The sequence below is a fragment of the Aspergillus uvarum genome (genome assembly GCF_003184745.1).
Source record: "Aspergillus uvarum CBS 121591 unplaced genomic scaffold BO82scaffold_44, whole genome shotgun sequence".
Taxonomy (NCBI): domain Eukaryota; kingdom Fungi; phylum Ascomycota; class Eurotiomycetes; order Eurotiales; family Aspergillaceae; genus Aspergillus; species Aspergillus uvarum.
The window spans coordinates 225,484-248,232 of record NW_020291341.1 but is presented as its reverse complement, the minus strand read 5'-3'; the positions used below and the strand labels follow the sequence as shown (position 1 = coordinate 248,232).

At 50.8% G+C, this 22,749-nt stretch overlaps 8 protein-coding genes across 8 annotated transcripts; 4 read left to right on the top strand and 4 right to left on the bottom strand.

Annotated features, from left to right (window-relative positions):
• The first annotated feature begins 49 nt into the window (after nucleotides 1–49).
• BO82DRAFT_314721 (ubiquinol--cytochrome-c reductase subunit 2) lies at nucleotides 50–1,934 on the top strand. The gene is made up of 4 exons (XM_025632519.1): nucleotides 50–536; nucleotides 626–800; nucleotides 868–1,727; nucleotides 1,798–1,934. Exons 1-4 carry the CDS (start codon nucleotides 273–275, stop codon nucleotides 1,891–1,893), a joined length of 1,395 nt encoding a protein of 464 aa, XP_025489834.1. The 5' UTR covers nucleotides 50–272; the 3' UTR covers nucleotides 1,894–1,934.
• A 1,169-nt stretch (nucleotides 1,935–3,103) lies between these two features.
• On the bottom strand, nucleotides 3,104–4,529 carry BO82DRAFT_288409 (putative mitochondrial DNA replication protein (Yhm2); the record flags this gene model as incomplete). The annotated part of the gene is made up of 6 exons (XM_025631615.1): nucleotides 3,104–3,158; nucleotides 3,361–4,033; nucleotides 4,106–4,202; nucleotides 4,276–4,294; nucleotides 4,359–4,383; nucleotides 4,451–4,529. The coding sequence occupies 6 exons, from the start codon at nucleotides 4,527–4,529 to the stop codon at nucleotides 3,104–3,106; spliced, it is 948 nt and encodes a 315-aa protein (XP_025489833.1).
• Nucleotides 4,530–5,616: 1,087 nt separating this feature from the next.
• On the bottom strand, nucleotides 5,617–6,342 carry BO82DRAFT_129811 (uncharacterized protein). Its single transcript, XM_025629956.1, has one exon. It carries the CDS (start codon nucleotides 5,946–5,948, stop codon nucleotides 5,778–5,780), a length of 171 nt encoding a protein of 56 aa, XP_025489832.1. The 5' UTR covers nucleotides 5,949–6,342; the 3' UTR covers nucleotides 5,617–5,777.
• On the bottom strand, nucleotides 6,106–7,978 carry cit1 (citrate (Si)-synthase CIT1; the record flags this gene model as incomplete). Its single annotated transcript, XM_025637052.1, has 8 exons — nucleotides 6,106–6,294; nucleotides 6,362–6,662; nucleotides 6,741–7,296; nucleotides 7,353–7,413; nucleotides 7,469–7,516; nucleotides 7,578–7,662; nucleotides 7,728–7,792; nucleotides 7,859–7,978. The coding sequence occupies 8 exons, from the start codon at nucleotides 7,976–7,978 to the stop codon at nucleotides 6,106–6,108; spliced, it is 1,425 nt and encodes a 474-aa protein (XP_025489831.1).
• Nucleotides 7,979–10,027: 2,049 nt separating this feature from the next.
• On the top strand, nucleotides 10,028–13,386 carry BO82DRAFT_129500 (Nrd1 complex RNA-binding subunit). Its single transcript, XM_025629955.1, has 8 exons — nucleotides 10,028–10,249; nucleotides 10,322–10,567; nucleotides 10,844–10,946; nucleotides 11,075–12,109; nucleotides 12,172–12,205; nucleotides 12,267–12,435; nucleotides 12,505–12,709; nucleotides 12,770–13,386. The coding sequence occupies exons 1-8, from the start codon at nucleotides 10,130–10,132 to the stop codon at nucleotides 13,066–13,068; spliced, it is 2,211 nt and encodes a 736-aa protein (XP_025489830.1). The 5' UTR covers nucleotides 10,028–10,129; the 3' UTR covers nucleotides 13,069–13,386.
• Nucleotides 13,387–13,801: 415 nt separating this feature from the next.
• BO82DRAFT_356239 (O-acetylhomoserine aminocarboxypropyltransferase/cysteine synthase family protein) lies at nucleotides 13,802–16,127 on the bottom strand. Its single transcript, XM_025635672.1, has 6 exons — nucleotides 15,600–16,127; nucleotides 15,468–15,522; nucleotides 15,317–15,400; nucleotides 14,883–15,242; nucleotides 14,257–14,825; nucleotides 13,802–14,197 (listed from the first exon to the last, which is right to left on the bottom strand). Exons 1-6 carry the CDS (start codon nucleotides 15,647–15,649, stop codon nucleotides 14,014–14,016), a joined length of 1,302 nt encoding a protein of 433 aa, XP_025489829.1. The 5' UTR covers nucleotides 15,650–16,127; the 3' UTR covers nucleotides 13,802–14,013.
• Nucleotides 16,128–16,899: 772 nt separating this feature from the next.
• Nucleotides 16,900–17,800, top strand: BO82DRAFT_129454 (MARVEL domain-containing protein). Its single transcript, XM_025629954.1, has 3 exons — nucleotides 16,900–17,158; nucleotides 17,209–17,482; nucleotides 17,573–17,800. Exons 1-3 carry the CDS (start codon nucleotides 17,074–17,076, stop codon nucleotides 17,682–17,684), a joined length of 471 nt encoding a protein of 156 aa, XP_025489828.1. The 5' UTR covers nucleotides 16,900–17,073; the 3' UTR covers nucleotides 17,685–17,800.
• A 2,209-nt stretch (nucleotides 17,801–20,009) lies between these two features.
• On the top strand, nucleotides 20,010–22,282 carry BO82DRAFT_129426 (putative arginine transporter). Its single transcript, XM_025629953.1, has 2 exons — nucleotides 20,010–20,340; nucleotides 20,462–22,282. Exons 1-2 carry the CDS (start codon nucleotides 20,121–20,123, stop codon nucleotides 21,943–21,945), a joined length of 1,704 nt encoding a protein of 567 aa, XP_025489827.1. The 5' UTR covers nucleotides 20,010–20,120; the 3' UTR covers nucleotides 21,946–22,282.
• Nucleotides 22,283–22,749: the final 467 nt, after the last annotated feature.

Sequence of the window (22,749 nt, the reverse complement as noted above, 5' to 3'; positions counted from 1 at the left end):
GTGCAGTCGTAAGAAGAGAAAATCACATGATCTCAGCAGACTCGGAGGAGGAGGAAAAGCCGGTTCCGCCCGCACACCCAATTCAAACCAATCAGAGTGCGAGTAATCAACAACGCCGGCATCTTGAAGCTTTTCAGACATCGTTTCTAACCCGTTCAACGACCGCCAGCAGCTCTCCTCGGCTCTTCTACCTTCCCACCCCCTCCAATTGCTGTTGAGCCTTTCGGCTTTATATCTATCTTTCTCCCTTTGTCTCTTCTACACATGCGATAATGCTGTCGCGATCCACCATCAGCCGAAACGCGCCCCGTGCGCTTCAACAGCAGTGCTCTGCTGCCGGTGCCACCAGCCGTCGAGGCATGGCATCTGCCGCTACTCCTGGCCTCCAGTACGATGTCTCCGAGTCTGCTGGTGTGAAGGTTGCCAATAGAGAGGTTGCCGGCCCTACCGGCACCCTGGCCCTCGTTTCCAAGGCTGGTACTCGCTACCAGCCCTTCCCTGGCTTCTCCGATGCTCTCGAACAGTTCGCTTTCAAGGTTAGCACTCCCGGCTCAATCGCTCGTTCTACAGGTTCAGGCACACTATCTTGGACATCACTGAACTAACTCTTGTTTGCAACGACCAGTCCACACTCAAACGCTCGGCGCTGCGGATTAATCGGGAGGTCGAACTGCTGGGCAGTGAGGTTTCCGCTACACACTCGCGTGAGAATGTTGTCCTCAAGGCTAAGTTCCTCGCCAATGACCTCCCCTACTTCGCTGAACTTTTGGCGGAGGTTGCTTCTCAGACCAAGTTCTCCGGTATGTCATCCCGCTAGGCTTCAATTTGTCGGTCAGCCAAGTCTGATATATAGTTATTTTTCAAAAGCCCACGAGTTGAGCGAGGTCATCCTCAAGACCCTCAAGTACAGACAACAAGCTCTTGCCGCCAACCCCGAGGCTGTTGCTATTGATGCTGCTCACGCCGTGGCTTTCCACCGCGGTCTGGGTGAGAGCATCACCCCCTCGGTCACCACTGCTTTCGAGAAGTACCTTTCTGCTGAGGCCGTCGCGGAATTCGCCCAGCAGGCGTTCGCTAAGTCCAACATTGCCATCGTCGGCAGTGGGCCCAACTCTGCGGAGGTTTCCAAGTGGGTAGGCCAGTTTTTCAAGGAGACCCCCAGCGCTGGTAGCTCCTCCAAGTACCAGCTCCAGCAGAGCGCCGCCTCCCAGTACTACGGTGGCGAGCAGCGCATCTCCTCCAAGGCTGGAAACGCCGTCGTTGTGGCTTTCCCCGGCTCTGGCGCTTTCGGCACCTCTGCCTACAAGCCCGAGGCTTCCGTTCTCGCCGCCCTCCTTGGCGGTGAGTCCACTATCAAGTGGACCCCTGGTTTCTCTCTTCTCGGCCAGGCCACCCAGGGCTTCTCCCAGGTCCGTGCCTCGACCAAGAACCTCGCCTACTCGGATGCCGGTCTATTCACCATCTCCCTCTCCGGCAAGGCCGAGCAGATCAGCTCCGCCGGTAAGAGCGCCATCGATGTCCTGAAGAAGGCCGCTGCTGGCGAGTTCGCCAGCGAAGACGTCAAGAAGGCCGTTGCTCTGGCTAAGTTCCGTGCTCTTGAGTCCGCCCAGAACCTCGAGACTGGTGTCGAGGCTACTGGCTCCGCTCTCATCAACGGTAGCAAGCCCTACCAGATCTCCGAGGTCGCTCAGAGCATTGACGCCGTCACCGAGGCCCAGGTTAAGGAGGTATGTGCACTTCCCCAAACTTTATTCCACATGGAACCAAATCACTAACCCGCGTTACCTCACCCTCTAGGTTGCCAAGTCCTTCCTGTCCGGCAAGGCTTCCGTTACCGCCGTCGGCGACCTCTTCCAGCTTCCCTACGCCCAGGACCTTGGCTTGACCGTTTAATCATGTATACAACAAATACATCTTAGACTGGCTCTGCTTTTGGAGGAAAAGCGCGTCTTCCGTTTCCATTCATCTTGTGTCTAGATCAACCCTTCCGCAGATATCTTGTTTTTTCATTTGGGATGATGTGGCTGTAGTGGTGTGCGTCTGTAATACAATTGTATCTTATTCCTACGTTGCATGCCTTATGCGGTGAGATCTAGGCCGTATGATTGTGTGTAGTCGATCGTATGGCTACGGATGAAGTTACCAGCTTTGGTTTGTAGCAACAGTTCACGAGTAGTGTAGATCTCACGCATGTCACGCACACTATACTTCCGAGGTTCCCGCAAGCGCTGGGCTGACTATACAGCTGGAAGTGGTGTCAATCTTCAGGATACCGGAAGATGAGAATCAATTTACCCTTGCCGGAGGACTTATCCGTGTTCTTCGGTTTGGTCCCAATTTGATTGTGACTTGATGAGGTCAACCTTACTCAGCAGGGTAGGTGCGCCGGAGATTGTTCCAATCTCCAAAGAGAACTAAATAAGGTATGTTCGGGCATATCCTGCTCATAGGTAATACTCTTCCTTCCGTTTCTGCGTCTACGGTCAAACGCAATCGCTAGTTACAATCGGCGCTTTTCCGAGGTTCACAAGGACGAAAATCACCAAGTAATCTATATCTAATTCCTGTCATTCATAGGCTGTACCGAGTAAACTGACCATCTCGACACAGCAGAGCTGGTCTCAATCCATGTCGGAAATTCATAAGGCGTTTAGTATCGCGGGAGAAACATTTCTAGGACACTCCGACTCCTTTGTAAATTGAAGCCTACCTGCCCACCTTGCGAGCATTTACGAGACAAACCGATGTGTACAGGGTGGATCTTTTGACGAGGTCCCAGGAAAATCGGCCAGTAAACCCATGTACGGCAACTGTAATCCGAGACAAAAAGTTGGTCTTACCATACAGAAAGAAGGATAATTCATACAACTCGCGCCAAATTCACATCTGCCAATCTTGGCCAGCGAGTCATCAACATGCGCAGGTCTATTAACACTAGTATAGTAAATAAAATGCTTGTAACATCGGTTGTGCGGCATGCTCAGCACATCGCTTTACCTCGCTTCCATCATCGGTTCGGTCTGAGAACAGCGAACTGACCGGGCCAGCATGTGTTCCTGCCGCCTCCGACCGTGTGCATGGAGAAGGGTATCTCAAACCTTCCCTAGTGCTTTGCGGTGACAGCTTCGCCCGTCAGTTTTTCGACTGCCTCCTTGGCCCTGTTCGGTGCAACGGAGACCCACACGTTAGCCGGAAGTCTTCCCTCGGTAATACTGAAAAATCACATGGCGAGTCCGGGGTGCGCCGACCCAGGCGGCCTAGCCCACCCTGGTGGCATTGCTCATTCGATGGATGATTTCCAAGCATGTGAACAACCCGGAATTGCAAGGACAGAAAGGCGGGGAATTGGGTTCAACTTACATGTCACCCAGAGCCACCATGCAGACGGTCTGCCAGATTCCCAGCCCCACCCGAGGAGCCACACCACGGTAGAGACCCTTGATGCCGTTGTTTTCATAGATGTACTTGGCAGCCTTGCCGACCGTCAGATTCTTTGGGCGGTTGGGATCGTCGGTCTTGCTCTGCATTTCGACACGGATCACCTCGATGGGCTGATTCCAAGCCGACAAACCACCACCCAGACTCGAAGCCAGAATCTTCTCGAAAGCGTTCAGCTTCTGGCTGTCATCCTTGTCGGTTACCTTGCGGATTGTCTGCTCCGCCAAGCGAGAGAACCCGAAACGGGAACCCCAGTTGGTGGTCTGGCGAATAGCGACCGCATTGACACCCCGGTTGATACCACGGATACCTTCCTTACGGTAGATGTCCATGAAGGTCGCGAAAGTGCCGGGAGGCTTGACACCCTGCGCAGCCATCTTGTGTTTGGTAATCTCAACCGTCTTCATGCAGGTACAGAATCCCATTGTGGCATAGGCTTGAGCAATACCGCCAACCATACCACCGGCGATTCCGGCCACAAAATCGGGGGCACCAAGGACCTTGGCGCGGAATTCAGCTTCCGACGCGACAAAGAGCAGGACTGCGCCTTTGGTGGAGGCCTCAATCCAGGCCCACGGAATGAGACCTTGATAATCTATTGTGACTCCACGTCAGACGCGGCATCCGATGCGCTAGTCGTGAGAAGTTCGAGGCGAGGGAAACTTACAACCGAGGATCCCGCCACGACCCCAAATCCGACCCATAGCACCGGCGAAGCTATCGCCTCGGTTTGCGGCCATGGTTGTCTTGATCACCTCCAGCGGCTAAATTTGTGACTCGTGTCAGCTTAAACAACACTCGCCGGCCTGCGGCTTCACGACAATAAGGAAGTCATACCTGTCCCAAGGTGGTGACCCTATTGCTGGCTGTTAGTCATCCGGAATTCTGGGTGACGGTGTCACGGAGGATGTAATACGTACTCGAACAAGTTCAAACCTGCACCGACTGTAGACAGAGGCGTCAGAATCAGGGACATTTGCCCGCAGAGAAGAATGAGGGCTAGGATACGTACGCAATAGATTGCTGAACTTGACAGGCTTCTTCTCAAGCGTTTGGCCGGCAGGGGCCGTTGCAACAGGAGCGGGAGACATCTCTGAACTTGGGGAGCGCTGAAAGGGGCCCTGACCAAGGGATATAAGGGGCTTCGTCGCCTAAAGGATCGCAAAAGATGGCAGAGAAACTGCAGATGGGAATGACCAGTCGCAGATAGATGGACTTATTGATTTGGTCGCTGTTGAACACCACGAAAGGTCCGGAAGGTTAGTCACCAGAGGATTCTGATTGATGGGAGGTAAAGAGAAGGAAACAGGAACGGGAATAATGGAAGCAAGGTAGAATGGGGGGCGGAGAATGGGTGGAAAGCGGAAAGAAAGCAGGGTGGCAGAAGGAAGAGGAGCAGGATGGGAAAGCATGATGTCGGTCTGGGGGGTTCTTGCAGCTGAGTATTTGCTTATCAAGGTCCCGACAGCCCATAGCCAGCCAGCTATATCTAGCTAACTAGATGGAGAGATGATGGATGAATGAATGAGAAGGTGATGTCTGACACGTACTATAATAGTAAATTGAAGTGGCGGGTAGACCAAAGTTGAAAGTTGTTTTTGTTCAAGGTTCCTAGAAGACAAGAAAGAGAAGACGACGAAAGTTGTTGTTGTTATGTATTTTTTTCCCTTTCAGTAGAGAGTCAAGAGAACGATCCGTACCAAGGAGTACCCCGTAGTAATGAGCACACATAGCCAGGAGCTCGGAGTCAGACTCGTCTTCCCGATCGCTGGGCAGCGGCTGGAAGGAGCCAAACACCCCGGAGGACCCGGTCACTTGCGGGCCATTGGCTCATCATCATGGATCAATAATGTTGCTAGCCAGATCAAGGTAAACCCATACGCTAGCCTTGAAGGGAGTCTCCAGCAGTTGAGCACCGGAGTAAATCGGGGCGCTGAGTACCTCAACCGTTGGGAGGGGAATTCAGCCCCGGCTGCGGGTTCAACTCGCTTCTTCCCGTTTCGGTTCACGGAGTAATGCACTCAATGCACTGGGCAACACCACCTTGCCTCCCGGTAGTAGTACGTACTGTACTGTACAACCCTGGGCCGGACCTCCAGGCTCAGTCAGACTGGTGGTTTTCCACTTCCATTTTGATTTTATTGACTGACAACACTCTGCACTCAATCATCCCGAGTTCTGTCTTCCTTTCCCGGAGTACTCCGTCCAGAGTCAATCCGTTTTAAAGAGGCGCATCCTTTGCCGCGGGTCATGATGGATAAGAGAATGTCTACTTCACACCCGCCGCGCTCGCCCTTCAGTCCTACTTGGGTGGATAGAGCCCACTCCAGCTTGATAACTCATGTACAACATGGCACGCAGATTAGATCACGAGAGTGAAAGGGAGGGGGAGATGGAGGGAAGAAAGAAAAAGAAAGAAAGAAAGCCAAGAAGGCAACCAGAACGTCTGGGAATAGACAGATCATTTTAAAAGTGTTGTTACTAGGCTCGCTCGAACCGTGCCCTATCATACATTAATCGAGCCAACCCCAACACTTGGCGGATCCCAGGCAGAAAGAAAAAAAGAGGGATAATCCAAGAACAAGATAGGCATAATACAAAGTATAAAGTGTTTATTCGTAACAAAAACTCCACATCCGCCGGGGGGGGTTCAAATCATTGACAAATCTACAGCTTAGCACCGACGAGCTTGGCATAGGCCTCAGTGCTGAAACTCTTGGGGCGCTCGATGGGGGCACCGAGAGCACGGTCAATGATCAGCTGTGGCAAGACACCCAGAGCACGGGAGACACCGAAGAGAACGGTGTAGTAGTTGGCCTCAGTCAGGCCGTAGTACTGGAGGAGGACACCGGAGTGCTAGAGACGAGTTAGTATATCGACCCCGCGAGATAGATCCCAGGAAGCTCCGCAGCGCTAAACTTACAGCATCGACATTGGGGTAGGGGTTCTTGGTCTTGCCGTGTTCAGTCAGAACACCAGGAGCGATCTTGTAGACCTGGCTGACCAGCTTGAACATGGGGTCATCGGGGAGCTTGCGAAGAGCAAACTCGCGCTGAGACACGTAGCGAGGGTCGGTCTTACGGAGAACAGCGTGACCGTAGCCAGGGACGACCTGACCGGCGTTCAAGGTAGACCAGAGGTAATCCTTGATAGCCTGGTCGCTGAGGTCGTTGCCAATGGCAGCCTTCATCTTGGTGAGCCAGTTGAGCACTTCCTGGTTGGCCCTGTGTACAGTATTGCCATGTTAGTGAGGCACTTGAGGGCTGGGAGTTGAGAAGGAGGAGGGGGGAGCAAGATCTTACAATCCGTGAAGGGGACCAGCCAAACCGTTCAGACCGGCAGCCAAGGAAAGCATGGGGGAGCTGAGAGCACTACCAACAAGGTGGGTGGTGTGGGCGCTAACGTTACCACCCTCGTGGTCGGAGTGGATGGTCAGGTAGAGGCGCATCAACTCAACAAAATCCTTGTTGTCGCCAAAACCGAGCTGGTTAGCCAAGTTGAAGGAGTAATCCTTGTCCTTCTGGATGGCAGCGACCTTGCCATCCTTGAAGACATTGCGGTAGATCTTGGCAGCGATGGTAGGAAGCTTAGCAATGAGGTCCATGGAGTCCTCGAAAGTGTAGTTCCAGTAGTCCTTCTTGTTGAGACCCTTTGCATAAGCCTTGGCGAAAGCAGACTCGTGCTCAAGAGCGGTGACGGCCAGGGAGAACTGAGCCATCGGGTGCAGAGTGCTGGGGCAGCGGTCGATCAACTCCTCAATGAACTTAGGGAGGTCGGAACGAGCAGCCCACTCAGCAGAAAGGTCGCGGACCTGCTGCTCAGTGGGGATCTCGCCGGTGAGGAGGAGCCAGAAAAGACCTTGAGTAACCGTTAGGGCAAATGACCATGGTCAGTTCTGACAAAAGAATGCTTACCTTCAGGGAGAGGCTCCTGACCGCCGGGGGCCTTGGGAAGAAGTTCCTGGCACTCAGGAATCTAGCAGATTGTAAGCATTTGCACGAGGCCACGATGAGAGCCAGATTATTCTTACAGTGCGACCACGGAAACGGATACCCTCCTCGGAGTCGAGAACAGATCCCTAAACAAGTGTATTAGCCAGGTTCTACCAGGAGGATGTCGTTTACGTGTAGACTACTGACCTCCCAAACAAGGGACTTGACACCACGAGCACCACCGTAGACCTGATCAAGGGTGACCTCGCCGATGACCTTGTTGCCGTGCTCCCTATAGCAATGGACCAAAGGTGATTAGCAATCGTACCGAGCGAAGGGTAATCGAGTTGGTCGTACTTGCGAAGCTTCTTGACTTTCTCGATCTCAGCGGGGAGCTTCTCAGCGAAGGTCTCCTTCAGGGACTAGAAAGCATATTCCAATCAGTACAGCTGAGCATGGCAGCAGCGGATGTCAGGAGCGCGACAGACCTTGGCCTTGCCGGTAGAGTAGCAGCGCAAGCCGTTGAAGGCAGCGGACTGAACAACAGGCTTAGCAGCCATGCCGCTGGAGCGAAGAGCAGAGGTTCCAAGTCTCAAGGTGGAAGCCATTGTGAGAAGGACAACTTGAACACGAGTTGAAGGGTGATAATGTATGAGAGGAGAGGGAAAAGGAGGGGGTAGGTATAATTCACACAGCGGTAGAGAAAAGAAAAGAAGGAAGAGAAGGAGATAGAGAGACAGATTCGGGAGAAGAAGCTCTTTTGCGGGCCTTTTTTTCCATCTGGCCGTAACACTCCTACAGCCGGTACGCGGATTGTACGGTAACACCCGGCAACAAAGCAAGGCAGAAGGAGAAGTGGACCGTACCATACGGTCACGCTAGTTTCGAGGCGGCCGGTGTCCCGAGTTTGGGGCTTGGGGAATGGGCGCGGTTGACTGCGGCAAGCTTACCAAAATGGATGTTATGTTCATACACAGTACTCCGTTGTCCGGGACGGACTAAGGACGGAGAATACTAGGTTGAATTCTTACCCAGTCTGTTCTGATCATACATCATGGCTTGAACATTGTAAGTTACTACGTACTGTACGTACTAACCCAGCCCTCAAGTAACTCACGGCAAGAGGGTTTTATCAGGGTTGCTTGATCATTATAGGGTACATAGTGAAGTTACTTGAATAATAATCAGAAAGAATTCGATACATTTAAGTCCTCTTTCATGCATGGAAGCTACTTTGACTAAATTCCCGTGGGATTCGGAGTGTATTCAATCTTTTTTTTCTTTTCCGACGATCTTCGGCACCCGGTCCATCCGTAAACGGAGTGCCTACAAATGGAGCTGGTGTGGTGGTGGCTCTGACCCATTGCACCCCCTCGCTGTGACGTCGGCAGTCGCAATCCTCCTCCTATAGCACAGACTAATAGACTAATAGGCCGCCCAAGCTTCACAGTAGTGAACGGGGTTCCCCATTCTTTTTTCTCACCCTGAAGTACTGTGCTATCGATAGTGTGGGAGAGATACTACCTAATGCACGCACCTCCTGATGGCTTTTGGACGTAAAACCGAGGCATGAGACAGACACACTCGATACCAATGGATCTTGTGCATATACTACTGCACTGTACAATCCTTTACCTTGCAGGTCCATACTAGATACTTGTACTGTAGCATTAAACAATCCCCAACAAGAATACAAAGACTATTCGTAGCTGTTATAAGAGCGTGTCATGGAGGTGTTCTATTCATAATTCTAACTTGACTTTAACTTTACTGCTCCATTGTTCTTGTCATGATCATGATCATGATCACCTGGATGGTCAATTCAATCCCATCCCGAACTCATTTGCACGGTCACGGCAGCCACCTGCCTCAGGGCATATTACCAGATTCGACTCACCGAGGCTCCAAGCAAAGTTTAGACGCAGTTTCAGCTGCTAGCTGTGCCCAGCAGGGAAGGGGGAAGGCCTTCACGTGACGGGGTATTGAGACGACCTAACTCCCAGCAGCTGTATTTGAGCCTGAATGATAAGGCATTCTAACTATGCACAGCCATTCACGGTTATCTCATCCTGCCGAGAGTTGAACTCAAAGAGGTGTGCTCCATATGTGTTACCCAATAGAGACTAGCCTAAGCGGTCTGATTTTTCTCCTCACCCGACCGACCATTGCAAATTGAATCTCCTTCCATCCCTATTCTTATTCCAAGTTTCTGAACAATCATCTTTCTCGCATCCATCCTTTCTCACTCTTTCCTTCATCGTCATTTTCATCACTCGTCGCAGTATTCAGACACTGTAATCCTCGTCACAGTCTCAAAAACGGTTTCCAGTCGACCTAGCACTCTAGGGTATACTGTGTACACACTCGTTCGCGAGTCGCAAGTCCCTGGACAGCAACGCTTGGCCGTGTTCCAGCTGTAGGCGGAAGGCCTTCCCTTGGTCGCCAGAGTACGCTTTTGAAGTCTGTAGTGACACGACCTGAAGTCCGCTTAGGAAACCATTTATTACTCTCCTCCCAGGAGCCCACCATTCTACCAGGTCACTGGTAATCCCCATTTAAAACATCACAAGATTTTTAACTACAGCTGGAATTCCCAGTAGACCGATTGGCTGGAAACACAGTGCGATTATCGCCTCCCTGTACGAAGTCCAACGCTGCATTTTGAAGAAAGCGATAGTTTTTCCAAAAAGAAGTCTTTTGGCTGTATCCTGTTCTCTGCGTACTGGGCTCGGAATTTCAGCACTCCATACCCACCAGCCATGTCGTCTGCTGTAGCAGAACTGGATAACTATCTCCAGTCGATGCTGGCACTCAAGCCACCGGGCGTTTCAGGATCCAAAATCAACAGTATCACATCGCTCTGCACGGCAAACGTCCAGGTATGTCACCCTCCATACGTGGTATTCTGCTCGGATCGGAGGCTAACATCTCTCATTTGTACTCTCCCACAGAATGAATCCGTCCTCATCCAAAAGATCTACACCCATTTCAAGAAAGCACCAGGAACACACAAGTTGGGCGTACTCTATGTCGTAGACTCTGTAACTCGACAGTGGGTAGAACAAGCGCGCAAGGCAGGGCAACCATCTGGTAGTGCTGCCCCTGATGGGACCTTCGCCGCCGGTGTTAACAGAGTGACCGAGCTGCTTCCTATCCTGATGACTGATATCATAAGCAACGCTCCCGACGATCAAAAGGTACGCTCTAGATGCTATATGCAAACCATAATCGAAACCATCACAGGGCCGCAGGCAAGCATAGGGCCGATAGGATGCAGTCTTCTGCCTAGGAGACCGCATGCAGATCTGCTTGAGAATCGATCAACGTATCTCCTGTATATTCCTCGACCATCATGGCATAAAGTCCTAGGCCACTATGCTTGCCCGGTCTCGCTGGCTCAGCCTCCCTTTCCTCTTTACATCATTTCCCGGTGATGAACAGTCCAACTCACGTACTTGCTTCGTTCAATATAGGAAAAGATAAAGAAGCTGGTCGACATATGGGAACGCGGATATACCTTTCCTGCCCCTATGCTTGCTTCATTCAAGGAAAAGCTTAACGCACCTCCATCGCAAAGTAAGACTATCCAAAGCCTTTCTCTTTCGATCCCAGGCCACTCTGCCTCGGGAGTGCTAGTCTTTTCGGCCAAGGTTCCTGCTGAAACTCATCGGCTAACTTCCGCTCACTTTTGTGTCACTCTTTAGATGTCGAATCTACTACTCCCGAAGGCTCCCCAGCACCCAACTACATCTCTTTGGGAGGTGCTCCTCAGCCTACCAATGGCACGATCTCATCTACTCCTGCTCAGCAGGCGCCCGACACTTCCAGTATCCTGAAGGCTCTCGCGGATATGGCTAAACAGAACACTGCGGCACCTGCTGCACCAGCAGTCGCGGCGCCTGCCAACCCTCTCAATGCCTTAGGCCAGCCAGGTACGATTCTGCAGACCATGCCGTCCTCTGTAGACCAGGCGTCACAACCCTCAAACGGGCAGGCTGGTGTAAATCCTTACGCTCCTGGTGCCATGGTCACCCCCTTCACGGCTCTGGGTAATATTGCCCAGAACCCAGCCTTAGTGCCCCCTCAGAACCCAAGTCAGAGTCACACTCCCAATCCCTTGGCGGCAACGCAAAACCCGCTAGCCGCGCTATTGCCGCAGTCGACTGCAGCGCCAACCCAACCGAATTCGGTAGGACCAGATGCACTGCAGCAGCAGCTTCAGCTCTTGCAGCTCCTGTATGCTCAAGGTATTCCGCAAGAACAATGGGGCACCGCCCTGCAGATTCTGAGCCTTTCGAATGCCTCCGGTATGGGCACGATGAACCCGGGCCAGGCTCCTCCGTCGTTTAATCTTGCAACAGGCCAAAACATTGGTGCTTGGGGCGCCCGCCCGGACTCTCAATCACGTGAGTACGATCGGGATCGGGACCGCGATTACATGCGGTCGCCGCCAAGCCAATATGGTCGTCGTCGGTCGCACTCTCCAGGCTATGACCGTCGCCGGGAGGCCTCTCCCCCTCGTCGTCGTGACAGTCCTGTTTACGGGGAATATCACGGTGATTCTCCTGGCCGTCGGGGCGGTGATCCTCGTGGTCGACGCAGTAATGAATATCGCCAGCGCAGTCCTCCTGGCCGCAGACGCCGTTCTCCCTCCCCTGCTCGCAAGGATCCTGCTCTGCCCCCTCCTGGGCCTAAATTCATGGAGTGGGATTACTCTATTGGTCAGGGCAACATCAAAGGTTTGTTTCCATTATGTTCCTTCTTGCGCTCGATCGGGCCATGCTAATTGTTGCCTGCGTAGTCTTGAGTCGAACCCTCTTCGTGGGCGGTGTCACGTAAGTCCTCGTCAATATTATTTTTGCAGATTCTTGGCATTGAAAGCTTACCAGTCAATAGCTCATCCGAAGCTCACCTTCGTTCTTTGTTCAGCAAGTTTGGTGTGGTTCAGACTTGCATTGTCAACATTGATAAGCGCCATGCTTTCATAAAAATGATAAGTCGCCAAGATGCTGTGAATGCCCGGGATGGAATGGAATCATACAAGTCTGGTGACATGCAACTCAGAGTAAGTGCTCTCATTGTTCTACAAGTGACCTGGCGTTTCCTGGCATGTCCACTAATCATCGTTTCTCAGACTCGCTGGGGTGTCGGATTCGGACCCCGTGACTGCAGCGATTATCAGACCGGCATTAGTGTGATTCCCGTCGACCGACTAACCGAGGCGGATCGCAAATGGATGCTCACCGCAGAATATGGTGGCACAGGTGGGAGGCCAATTGAGTCTGGCATGGTCGTAGAGGAGCCGGACATTGAAATCGGTGCTGGCGTTTCCTCCAAGGGTATGTCCCTACTACCTTCCGCATTACTCCCCTTCTGATCTTGACTAACCTCCCCGATAGCGATCAGCAGAAGAATTGCCACTGATACTGGCGGCAAACGCGGCCCAGTCTCCTCCCGCGGGCAGCAGGATCGATTCCGACGTCCAGACCGTGAAGGACCTCCAGCTGGAATGGGTGCTGGCCCTATTCCAGACCGAGATGTCAACAATGCTAACAATGTCGGCGTTCCTCCTGCGGTGCCTGGCTTCGGTTTCTCCTTCCCCACGATGGGCATGTTCCCGCCTGGTTTCATGATGGGAGGACCACAAGCTGGACCGTCCGGTGGTGGCTCAGCACAACCTCCCCCTCCAGGTCAATGAGGCAATCAATTCTCTTGCACAATGTCGAGAAGAATGGCGGTGACTGCAGTCATGATGACATATTTTCTGCCGGCCGTTTCATTCCACTCTTGTTTTGATACCAGTGCTTTTTTCACCTGTTTTCCATATTCCATCTTCACTTGGCTTTGTCTTGTACAATTAAAACTCGGCGTAGGAGCCTTTTCCATTTCGTTCATCAAAATCGGGGGCTGAAACCACTTCCACTTGTCTCATGGGTCTCATGGAGAAATTGTTGAGACCAGCCATCCATAATCTGAGATATCACACTCGATTGGTTCCTGTATCTCAAATGCAGAGCCTCACCAATCCACAGAGCTTCTAATGGGAATTGAACCCTCGCTGTCACTATAGCATCTTCTAGGCTTCACCCTCAGCTTCTGTCATTGTGATTCTATGTTCCCGACTGTTTCTCGCATTTTCTTGTTGTTGTCGTATTCATCTGGATCAGACGGTTGGGGTTTGGTGGTTATTGTGTGCCTCGCACTATTTCTGTTCTGTTCTTGACTTACATTTTTTTCTCCATCAGCACCATCTTCTTCTCTTTCTTCCCCTTCTTCGTCATGCGAATGCTTATTCTTCTGGACTAGGCCTACATAATTGGATCATTGATTCATTCATAAGGCATCGTGCAGAATCAAGCTCATACATCTGCTCATTACGTAGCAAGCAGCAATAGCTAAACTACAAGGTCTCATGCTCCTAGGAGCCGACACGCGTGCCTTGCCACTTCCCCATACATGAAAATGTTCAATTGAGCAACTAAATTGGGGTCTCATAATAGTCACATGATGCGCTCGAGAGCTTTGAGCCGCAAAGACATCAACACGGTGCCATTTGAGCTGATCCAAAGCCAGTATCCCTCCCAGTAGATAGCCTTCTCCCCTTGCTAGTTCATCGAAGTCACGTCGAGCAAGATGCCCTCGCTCACAGCGCACTCGCAGCCTTGAAAGACTGCTCAAAATCGGCGATGATGTCGTCAATGTGCTCCGTACCAACAGAAATTCGGATGGCGTCTTCCGTGACCCCAGAGTCAATCCGCTCCTGCTCAGTAAGCTGTTCGTGAGTTGTCGACCAGGGATGAATAGCGAGGGTTTTTGAGTCCCCAACACTAAAAACACTTTATCAGCCTAAGCTCTCTTTGCAGGCCCAAGGACACGAAGGACTTACTTTGCAAGGTTAGATATCAACTTGAAGCCGTCAACCACCTGAATACCAGCCGCAGCACCCCCCTTGACACCGAATGAAAGAACACCGCCGAATCCTCGGGACAGGTAACGTTTGGCAATCTCATGGCTAGGGTGGTCTTCGAGGCCCGGATAAGAGACCCAGCTTACGTTTTCGTTCTTTTTAAGCCATTTAGCCAGAGTGGTGGCATTGGTTGCATGCCTTTCGCTACGCAAGCTGAGGGTTTCAATCCCAAGGAGAAGCTGCTGCGCAGCGAACGGATTCAGGGTTGGGCCAAGATCACGGAGGATTTCCACCCGCACACGAATGGCAAAAGCAATGTTGCCAAAAGTCTCCCAGAACTTCAGGCCATGGTAGCCTTCGGAAGGCTCCACAAACTGAGGGAACCGCGCAGCATGCTTGCCCCAGTCAAACTTACCACTGTCAACAACAACACCTGCAATAGTAGTACCGTGACCACCAATCCACTTAGTGGCACTGTGTACAACAATATCTGCGCCGTGCTCAATAGGACGACAGTAATAACCGCCAGCACCGAAAGTGTTGTCCACCTACACCTCCTCTGTTATCATAATGAATTCAATATCTTGGCTTGAGGTGACCCTTACCACTAGCGGAACGCCCTTCTCATGGGCTACTTTCGCAATAGCTTCAAAGTCTGGTACATTGTAGCGTGGGTTGCCGATGGTTTCAACATAAACAGCCTTGGTCCGATCATCGATGGCTGCAGCAATTGCCGCCGGGGTGTCCCCTTGGATGAATTTGGTATGGATGCCTAGGCGTGGAAAGAGGACTTTGAACTGATTGTACGTGCCACCATACAAATTGCTGGTTGCTACAATGTTATCACCTGCATGGGCAAGGGCTGCAATAGTCATGAATTGTGCTGCCTGACCAGATGCGGCCGCCACGGCTGCAACGCCACCTTCAAGAGCTGCAATTCGCTTCTCGAAGACATCAACCGTAGGCTGAGAAGGGCGGCGTAGCCATCAGTTAAGTCCTCTTCCGTTCCCAACGGCTTAGTGGGGAATCGAGTACTTACGTTCATTATCCGGCTATAGATGTTGCCAAGCTCCTTAAGACCAAATAGCCGGGCTCCATGTGCAGAATCATTGAACGAATATGACTGTCGAAGCTCTGTCAGGACTGAATTTAACAAGTAATGACACGCGGGCATAAGCAGCTCGACTCACCGTAGTCGCGTAAATCGGCACCGCACGAGCGTTGGTGGTAGGATCTGGCTCTTGACTAGCACATACACCATCAGTCTCGTTTCAAGTCCAATAGATTGTTGGTCTTGGATAGAAATGGAGTTTATATGGTACCCTGCATGGAGCTGGAGAGTCTCAAAGTGCGGACGCTTTGATTCTGACATAGTGACCGGGATATAATCTATTGTACAGTTCCGAAAATTTGTGAGAGGAAAAGGTAGTGTAGCCAACCTTGCAAAGATGAGGGGCTAGTAAAGTAATAGAGAATGTTCTCCTTGGTGAAATGATTATCATTAGCCTAGGTTCAACATCACCGATCGCCCAGATGGTATAGTTGAAGATAGCGATGGCGTGATCGGAATGGAGTACAGCAAGGCGGGGGAAACGAGAGGGGGAAACGAGATCGACCCATGTACAGTAGACTACAATGTGTCCTGGGTACAAAGAAGACTAAAGCCCCCTCTCGCATTGACAAGAAGTCTGGGAACCTTGAAGAAGGCACGATTACGAAACCCTCTTGAGGGATGGATGATGCGCGGAGGATAGCCATTTTTCAAGCTTCAAGATGAATTAATGTTGGTGATCCACAGCAGGACATAGGGGATAGCTGATACTATGTGATAATTTTTACCTTTACTTTGATCAAAACTAAACATTAAGTTTATCCAAGTATAAACCTGGGGTGTAAGGGTGTACTGTGCTGTGCTTTATATCAGAGACAATGTATAGTATATCAGATATGCTTTGTTACTATATAATATAGTATAGTTATACTAATTGACTACATATCGCTTGAATAACTTTAGGCAACCACATGCTATGGTGGCTGTTTTGAGGCTTGGATGGTCAACTGGTGTGGTCATGTGCCCAGCATATGTGGAAGGAAATGAGGTCATTGTCTGTTCAATCATGGTTGGATGGATTGTTTCTTGGCCCGCCTCCCTGTTCATTGCCGTCATTAAACCCCAATTTACCAACCCTTGTAGGCTCCGTCTTTTCATTTTCTTGTTCTTTTCGCTTATGTTTTCATTTTTAAATCTCATCTTTTTCCCCTTTACCATATTCTTTACTAGTCAGGGTCGACTGATCCAAGGCGATGATGATGACGATGATGTCAATGCGGTAAGGAGATCTGCTACTCACAATCCCCACCGCCCTCTAAAGAAGAAAAGAAAAAATAAGAAGAAACACGTAGGACTGCAGGCTCCAGGGATTCAGGTGTATATAGCAGACAAGTAGCCATGAAAGTACCTTTCGAGTGCATCACAGCACCAACACCCAATCCAAGTGCTTCTTGGCGGACCTGGCCGATGATTTGCTCCATAATTTATATTTAGTTGTCAAGCCACTTGTGCAACCGCTCTGATTTGGAACCACTCTATCTGCATACAAAAACTCCCCTCATCGTCTGCTACCTTTCTTATCCATCAGCATAACTGCATCGACCCCCAGCTGTGTCTACTAGCGCTTGCTATATCAGACCAGTGGCTATAATACACAAGCACACGCGATATATCTTCACAAGACGCTGACCCTAGACAACTTCACGCACCAAGCAACTTGACAGATAAACTATCCAACATCGACCATGGCGGCAAATGTCCCTTGGATTCTACCTGTTCGAGTCGCTCAAGTCATTTTTGCTATCATCGTTCTTGGGTTAACAGCATACTGTTGGTTCATCTCCACCTCATAGCATTTGTTCGTCTCTAATGGGTAACAGACATCAGTTGGTATAGCTACAGTGACACCGTGAATTTCATGCTTTTCAACGGTATATGGACAGCTTTCGTGGCCGCACCTTACCTTGCCTTCGCACCAATGTACTTTCCACGGGTCGCCCATATACTAATCATGGTGGCTGTCGAAGCAGTCACCATGATCTTCTGGTTCGCAGGGTTCATCGCCCTGGGTGTCTACCTGCCAACATCAGAATTTTGTCACTGGAGTAGATGTCGGGCACTGCAGGCTGCAACCGTGTTTGGGGCATTTGAATGGTAGGTGGGCATCGTTCTCCACGACTGCGATACCACGGACGAGGGTCGAATAAGAAATTGATGGAACCTGCTCACAATCGCTTTCTTTAGGGCACTCTTCGTCGCCACCACTGTAGTAGCTACGCGCGAGGCAATGCGATCAAGATCCAACAGTGCGAGTACGAAGCCTGGCCCGTATGCTTCTGGCCATGTCCATGTGTGAACAACGAAAGCGGGGATCCATCAATCCACGTCTTAGCGAGGGCCTCATTTGTGACTCGCCAAGACTATTGATGCCACCCAGATACTACGCACGGGACGATTGATGACGATATGAATTATAGTGCTCATAGATGAGAAGGGGAAGAAATAATGAGTTAAGGGCAGCTACGTGGCGTTCATGTGCTGGGATTTGTATATCAAACTAAGTAGCAAGATACCCGATACCCATGTCTTAAATTGAAGTCTTATCATTTCGGCCTTGACTCGTGTATGAATTCGTGGTTATGGCAAGACCCACAAGCATGTTTCCAATGATACTGATTTTGCAATTGACATAACTCAAGTTACACATACATAGTTTAGTCATAGCCTGGATGTGGATTTGAGCTTCGTCGTATCAATCGGTCTCGTAGCAAAGGCAGATTAGGGCTGTTTATCCGCCAAAGTATGCACGTTTAACTACGTTGAAGTGGATTATCAATCCAGTCTTGACGATGACCCACTGAGGGGGAAAGTTTAAAACCGTCTCTATTATCTAGATATAATATGTACTGTAGTTGATGCATGTCAGATATAGGAAGCCTCTTCCGGAAGTGACAGTGTGATCATGACCTGCAACCACGGAGGCGCAATCTGAGGGATAAGTCTTTGGATTGGCAAGGAGGCGTCGCGGATCTTAAAGGAGATGGGCATGGAAGATGAACCATCAGGCTCAACGAGGCACGTATCCAAAGGTGGGAGTGCCTGTGAGGGCAAATGACTACAGCGGAGAAACCTACACGAAGTTGAATCTACATATGTAGTACATATATATGTACTGTGTAGTAGTACTCGGTAAGTTACAACATGAGTATGTCTCCAGTACACCTGGTTTTGTGCTAAGCAAGCTTTCTGTATTATAGTTATTCCGCACTACGTACAACATAGACTTATCACTCGTACCCTAATTTATCCCTTATCATGTTTTTATAAATAATGATCACTCTACTAGGCAACCAAGTGAAGACCAAGCAAAAGTTCCCATAGGGCTGGCTGGGCTGGGCGCTGCCGACCATGCATAGGTCCGCTCTCGGCGATTGCTGGTACGTACTGTACTTACTGTACACAGTATAAGTGAGCCTAAGTATGTAAGGCGGTAAGAGCCAAAGGTCCTCCGTCACTTCTCCGTTCTCCGTTCTCCGTCCTTTCCGTCCGCGGGTACTCAACACATCATGCAACAGCTGCGTCTCTTGACTTGGTCTGTCTTTCATCGATTGCAACCCAGATGGTCTTTACACCTTCTGATACGTTTCTTGAAGCAAGCGTCCTGATATCGACTCTCAAAGCGGTCGGACATTTAACTATGTACTGTATGAGTAACACTTATTGAGTTCTCTCTGTCTTGCAGCCCTTTTCCCACCTTTCCCGCGCGCTCCCTCGGGCCGATGACGGAAAAAGCCAGTGGCAACGCTGCAAGCAGCCGGTAAGCTTTACGAGAGAAAAAGAAGAAACAAAAACTCCGTCTCCAGCTGGCGATTATCTTTTCTTGGGCCCACTACAGTGGAGCGGCATAGTTGCCGAGATAGGGTTTCCATTCGTTGCCTGGGCACAGCCAGCGGTGCTCTATAGGACCATCAACCATGGATGGGGAAGCTGGAGGATGCTTTAGTGCGGTAAAGTGGCACCTCTTTTCCACGCTTGGCGCCTCTTTCCCTCGTGCCTCTTCCAGTCCCAGTCGACCACTCCTGCATTCTGCGCCCAAGTTCTAGACAGACGCAAAAAGCTTCCCCGGGTGTTGGTGGTGGCCAAGGACTGTCCAAGACCTCCAAGATGGATTTTCTCGGGGTAAGCCCAGGTCGAATGGTCGACGCAACGAATTGACTACATACCCATGTGGTCGTTTCTATTAGTGATACGTGCCTGTCATTGCCTCCTCTCATCGTGCAGACTGCAGGCGGTGGCGGGAGACTCACCTCTTTTGCCCCCGGGGTTGTATCCGCTGCTGGACAACCCTAACCTTTTCCTTTTACATAACATCTTCTGGTTCCGCGAAACACAATTCGATTATGTTCGCTATCTCGGCCAAAGTCGTCAATACGTACCTGGTCTCTGGCTGATTGGGGCCCTGAGGGGTTGTTTTGATTTCATCTTAGCGTCTGTGGACTTTCTTCGGTGTGGTCCGACAACTGAGGAGCCCACCGTTAAAATCTGCTGGATCGACCCAGCCTTGAATTGACTCAATCAAATCAAACCTGTCCTCCCCCCGGTGGAGTCTGTTTCGGTGGCCGCCAGTTCATTTTTCTCCTCTTCTTCCCCTGCCAAATCCAAACCTAGTCTCATTTTTGCCTTTCGCGTTGTCTTCTCTACTCATCTGACCGACTGACAACCTCGCCGGCCTGCCCACCACCAAGCAAGGCACGAGCAAATTTCCACTACCCGGACCGTCGAGGGGTCGAACATGGCCTTCGGGAACGAGGTAGACATCACGTCCAAGTCCGCCGAAGGGGGGAAGGGAAAAATGATGCCTGGCGAGGAACAGGTCCAAGTTCACACAACGAACCCTTCGCCGGACCTGAATGACTTCGATTGCGAGAAGCATGGCGCCAACAGCGAGTCCAACCCGTTGCCCCAGCTCAAGCGGAAGCTGAGAAGTCGGCATTTGCAGATGATCGCTATCGGTTAGTGAACTTTGTTGGTTCTTTCCCCGAACCTTGGAATCATCTTGCCTCTTTCCTCCCTGCGCAGCATACATGCCGCCCACGAGAGAAGTGCTTAAGCATAGACTAACCCCAGCTCTAGGAGGCACCATCGGCACAGGTCTCTTCATCGGTAGTGGTACTGCTGTTGCCAATGGCGGGCCCGTGGGCGCCCTCATCGCTTATGCCTTCGTCGGAACCATCGTCTATTCGGTCATGACGTCTCTGGGAGAAATTGCAACCTACATTCCCATTCCTGGCGCCTTTACAGCTTATGCTGCTCGCTTGGTCGACCCCAGTCTCGGCTTCGCTATGGGTTGGATTTATTGGTTTTCGTGGGCCTCGACATACGCGCTTGAACTCACAGCCACAGGGCTTATAATCCAATTTTGGGACGATCGCATCAATATCGCTATCTTCATCGCCATCTTCTGGGTCGTCATCACGCTTCTCAATTGTCTGCCTGTCAGCTTCTATGGCGAATTGGAATTCTGGCTTTCGAGTGTCAAAATCATCACAGTCGTCGGCTTCATGATCTTTGCGATTTGCATCGATGCTGGCGCTGGAAAGGAGGGCTATCTAGGCTTCCATTACTGGGTGCATCCCGGACCGTTCTCCCCCTATAGTGGTGTTTCACCCGAGTCAACCGCTAAGTTTGTTGGCTTTTGGTCCGTACTCATTCAGGCCGGGTTTGCCTATCAGGGAACGGAATTGGTAGGTATTGCAGCCGCGGAAACCGAAAATCCCCGCGTAACGGTCCCCGCAGCCATCCGCAAAACTTTCTATCGGATCCTATTTTTCTTCGTTCTCACTATCTTCTTTATTGGTATTCTCGTACCATATACGAACGACGATCTTCTCACAGATGGGAGTGATGCCAACTCTTCGCCATTCGTCATTGCCGCCAAGCTTGCGGGTGTTCGTGTGCTGCCACATATCATCAACGCAGTCTTGCTGACCGTGGTTCTTTCGGCTGCCAATTCGAATGTTTACAGTGGTAGCCGTATTCTGATCGGCCTGGCGCAAGAAGGATTTGCTCCTCGTTGGTTCAAGAAGACCTCGAAAAAAGGTGTACCTTTTTTTAGCGTGTTCTTCACCTCTGCTTTCGGTCTGCTTGGATTCATGAACGTTTCCAATTCTGGCAGTACTGTCTTCAATTGGTTGGTCAACATCGCTGGTGTGGCCGGCTTCATCACCTGGGCCTCGCTTAACGGCTGTCATCTGGCTTTCATGCGTGCCCTGAAGGCTCGTAACATCTCTCGCGATTGCCTACCGTACAAGGCCTTGTGGCAGCCGTACTATTCCTGGTATGGTCTGTTCTTCAATGTTCTTATTATCATCACTCAGGGCTTCACCGCGTGGATTCCCTCCTTCGATGTCACGAGCTTCTTCACCGCTTATATCAGTTTGATTCTTTTCGCGGTGCTCTACATCGGCCACAAAATCGTTTACCGGACGTCTTTCGTCCACCCGCTTGAGGCTGATATTGATACGGGCCGGTTGGAATTGGAGAATGAGACGTGGGAGACATCTGTGCCGACATCCAGCAAATGGTACAAGAAGGCTTTCCATGCAGTCCTTGGATAATCCCGGGCCCGGACTAGCTCGTTGACTAGGAGTTTTTGTTTTGAGCACAGGCGCCCTCTTGATTGCGTTCTCGTCGGTCGTGGAATTCCTAAGACTGATCTCTTTTCTTCTTTGCCTATTAATTGAGCCCGGCACATACATACTGGAAAGTTCATGCACATATAAAATCATCTGGGGTTTCGATTGCATTGGGGTGAAAGGCGGGTTTCTTCGCTCTATGATGGACGAGGGTTGAAAAAAGCCATAGAGGAGCCTCAAGTGCTTGCCCTCGGGGCTTGCTGCAAGCCTATTTGTACAACATATATATTCTGTTTGGAGGGGATGTCAGCATTGGCATGGCGTTCGGTGCGAGACTTTGCTCATTAATCTATTACTTTCCTAATGTATCATGTTTATGACTTCCGCCTACGCTGTGTTATCTCTCGGGTATTAAGTCAAGCTCACTTAGGAATAGCGTTCTGCCCCTGTGGGTATCTCCGGATTGACTACCCAGGTACTCCGTAGTGAGTACCAATAGCCTGCATATGTGCGTGCATTTGAATTTCCCCGCGACTGGTTAAGATCTGCGCCCGTGATGCATATACACCATCGATCTTCGTTGATTCACATGAAGGTCCACGTGCCTCGATAACGGACAGAAGAGCAGGCTTCGTACCCGAAGTAAGTTCCACCTGACATCTATTACTTTGCCTATTGGGCGGTGTGGTGGCATTGACCAGAAAGCATGTGAGGGCGAATGACTCAAGCGCGTCAACATCTCATCGGACGGCGAGTTGCACAACCTACTAGTCGACGGAGTCCGGA